The sequence below is a fragment of the Schistocerca nitens genome, chromosome 7 (genome assembly GCF_023898315.1).
Source record: "Schistocerca nitens isolate TAMUIC-IGC-003100 chromosome 7, iqSchNite1.1, whole genome shotgun sequence".
NCBI lineage: Eukaryota > Metazoa > Arthropoda > Insecta > Orthoptera > Acrididae > Schistocerca > Schistocerca nitens.
The window spans coordinates 312,615,569-312,618,767 of NC_064620.1; the positions used below are offsets into that span (position 1 = coordinate 312,615,569).

General features: G+C 39.1%; 1 protein-coding gene across 1 annotated transcript; it reads left to right on the forward strand.

Annotated features, from left to right (window-relative positions):
* The first annotated feature begins 1,652 nt into the window (after positions 1–1,652).
* Positions 1,653–2,273, forward strand: LOC126195596 (uncharacterized). Its single transcript, XM_049934221.1, has one exon. The coding sequence runs from the start codon at positions 1,653–1,655 to the stop codon at positions 2,271–2,273; it is 621 nt and encodes a 206-aa protein (XP_049790178.1).
* The last annotated feature ends 926 nt before the right edge of the window (positions 2,274–3,199 follow it).

Here is a 3,199-nt window from a genome sequence, read left to right on the forward strand (position 1 = left end):
CCACAACACATTCAACAGACCTCGTCTGGACTCAAGACCTGCTTTGTGACAAAAGCTCCGAGATTGAAACATCAGGCAGAACTGAAATTAGGTGACCCGATTCGGAAAATACTGGAGGAACATCAGCTGAGGTACTCACCACTGGAGAAGGGATTGAAGGCGAGCCTAAACTGGAAGACACAATTGACTCAGATCCAAGAAGATGGCCAGAAATTGTTACCGACTGCATTTGAATGACTTTAATCATGCGAGGTCCTCCCAAGCGCATTAAGAAAGCTGAAGAATGTCCTAAAACCGCGGACAACCGACGATTCAGTCCTGTGCGCTGTAGCTATTCTTTGAAGAATTTAGAAGAAGCTGATAGACATTGGTTGGTGTACTCAAAGAGCAAGGATGCTGTGTTCTGCTTTGGTTGCAAACTTTTTTCGTCATCTACAGTAAAAATTGTAAAGAATGGTATAAGCGACTGGCGGCACCTTGCTTCGTATCTCTTAAGTCAGGGGAAGTCTACTAAGCATCTGAATGCACATAAAAAGCGGATCATGTTATCTGAGGGACTTAAAAAACCATGAACTGTCGACGCCCACCATCAAAGACTTCTGAATACTGAAAGCAAACATTGGAAAAATGTTCTTTAGGTCTTAAGAGCAATAATTCATTTCCCGAGTCGGCAGTGTCTCTCTTTGAGAGGAAGTACAGGTACACTCTTTCAGCCTGACAATGGAAACTTCTTGAAACTCATTGAATTATTTGGAAAGTTCGACACTATGATGATGGAGCACCTGCACAGAACAAAGCAAGGTGAGAACAAGGGTCATCATTATCTTGGAAAAGAGACACAGAATGAAATAATTCATGTTATTGGATCATCTACAACCAACAACATTCTATTATTAATGAAATCTGCAAAGTATTACAGTATAATTCTGGACTGCTCACCAGATATTTCAAAAGTTGAGCAGATGACAGTTGTGGTACGTTTCGTCCAGGAGACAAGACTCGACAGGGTATATGATGTCCAAATTTGGGAGCATTTCCTGGAATTTCTTCCAGTGCTCGTTTCTTAAAGCTGCACTTTGACGCAGGTCATACTCAAGTTCTTGGAAGATAAAAAAATCCTATTGCGTAATATGAGAGGGCAAGGATACGACAATGGAGCAAACATGAAATGAAAGATGTCCGGACCACAGAAAAGAATTTCAGATATGAACAAGAGAGCATTTTATGCACCATGTAGCAGTCACTTATTGAATCTTGTAAACGATGCCACTATGTCTTCTAAAGCTGTTTCCATGTTTTCGACAGTGAAAAGCTTGTATGACTTCTTCTCGTCCTCCGTTCGACGTTGGGATGCCTTGAAGAAGTATCTGCCTAACCTGTCACTGAAGCCACTGAGCGATACTAGGTGGGAAAGTCGCATAGATGCACTTACTCCCCTGAGGTTTCAAATTGGAGGCGTTTATGATGCACTGGTTCAGATATCAGAAGAATTTGATGGCATGACCATTCACGAAGCAATGTAACTTGTGAATCAAATGAAAAATTACACCTTTCTCACTTCTCTGGTAATCTGGTACGACATTCTGCTTCACATCAGTGTAGTCAGTAACACCGTCCAGACCACTGACATAAATGTTCCTGAGACCGTGGAAATGCTTGAAAAAACAAAAGCATATTTTGAGACCTGCAGAACAGAAGAAAAGTTTGTGTCTTTCTTGATGGATTCCAAAGAATTGGCTACAGAATTAGAGCTAGAAGATCTAACATTACCACAGGTAAGTGTTTCCCGGCAACGAAGTAAGAAGCCAATACACTTCACCTATGAAGGAAGGGATGAGACAATAGATGACCCAACAAAATGTTACAAGATTGAATTCTACTATTATCTTTTAGACATAGTAACCACATCTTTGGATGAGAAATTCAATCAACTGAAATCTCATTGGGATTATTTTGATTTTCTCTACAACATTGGCAAGCTGAAGAATGCACTTTCTGACAGCCTGGACACAAAGTGTAGAAACCTCGCAGCAATTTTGCAAGATCATGAGTCAAGCAACATTGATGCACTGGAGTTGAGGGAAGAACTAAAAGTGCTTTCAACATTGTTGAAACCTGGAATAGGTCCAAAAGAGACTCTGAAGTTTATAGGAAGACATAATTTTTGCCCTAATGTTAACATTGCTCTGAGAATTCTCCTAACACTCCCAGTGACAGATGTGAGTGGAGAGAGGGGTTTCTCAAAACTGAAATTGATAAAGACATACCTCTGATCAACGATGTGCCAAACTCGTTTGAATGATCTTGCAACAATATCGATTGAGCACGACCTTGCAGAGGACCTAAATTACACAGATCGTGTGAAAGAATTTGCACAAGCAAAAGCCAGGAAGGTTCAATTTGTCTAGTATTTTTTTAAATTTTTATATTATGATCAGTGTTTTTGTTATTTACTGTGTTGTTTCTTATTTTATTCAACATTAAATAGTTATTGTAAATATTATTGTTCAAACCATATTGTTAAATTTTAAACATATTTTGTTTTCCATTGAATACATTATCTGTTCACAACCATTGAAAAATGTTTATTTACATTAACTGTAAGTTCATGCCGTGTGGTATTAGCCGAACGGTCTAAGGCGCTGCAGTCATGGACTGTGCAGATGGTCCCAGCGGAGGTTCGAGTCCTCCCTTGGGCATGGGTATGTGTGTTTGTCCTTAGGATAATTTAGGTTAAATAGTGTGTAAGCTTAGGGACTGATGACCTTAGCAGTTAAGTCCCATAAGATTTCACACACATTTGAACATTTTTGTACATTCACAAGGCTTATTAAAAGTAGCTAGATTTCTTCAGTCAGGTTTGACTCCATTTTTGAGCTGGTGCCCAGCGACTGTTTTGTACAAATCTGTAGAGAATGTCACCAATCAGTCACAATTTTTGTTTTTATTTTCCAGGTATACATAGATTTCGGGCACAGTGTGGCTATTCTCAATGCTTTGAGTTATGTTTACATCTATACCGTCATGCTGAACGTAACTGTCAACATGACGGTTTAGATGTAAGCACATATTAAAAGCTTTGAGATTGCCCACTCAGTGGCCGAAACTTAGGTAGATCTGAAAAGTAAAAACAAAAATTGCAATTGATTGCTGACATTTCCTACAGATTTGTTTAAATAAAATTCCACAAACGTTTTGT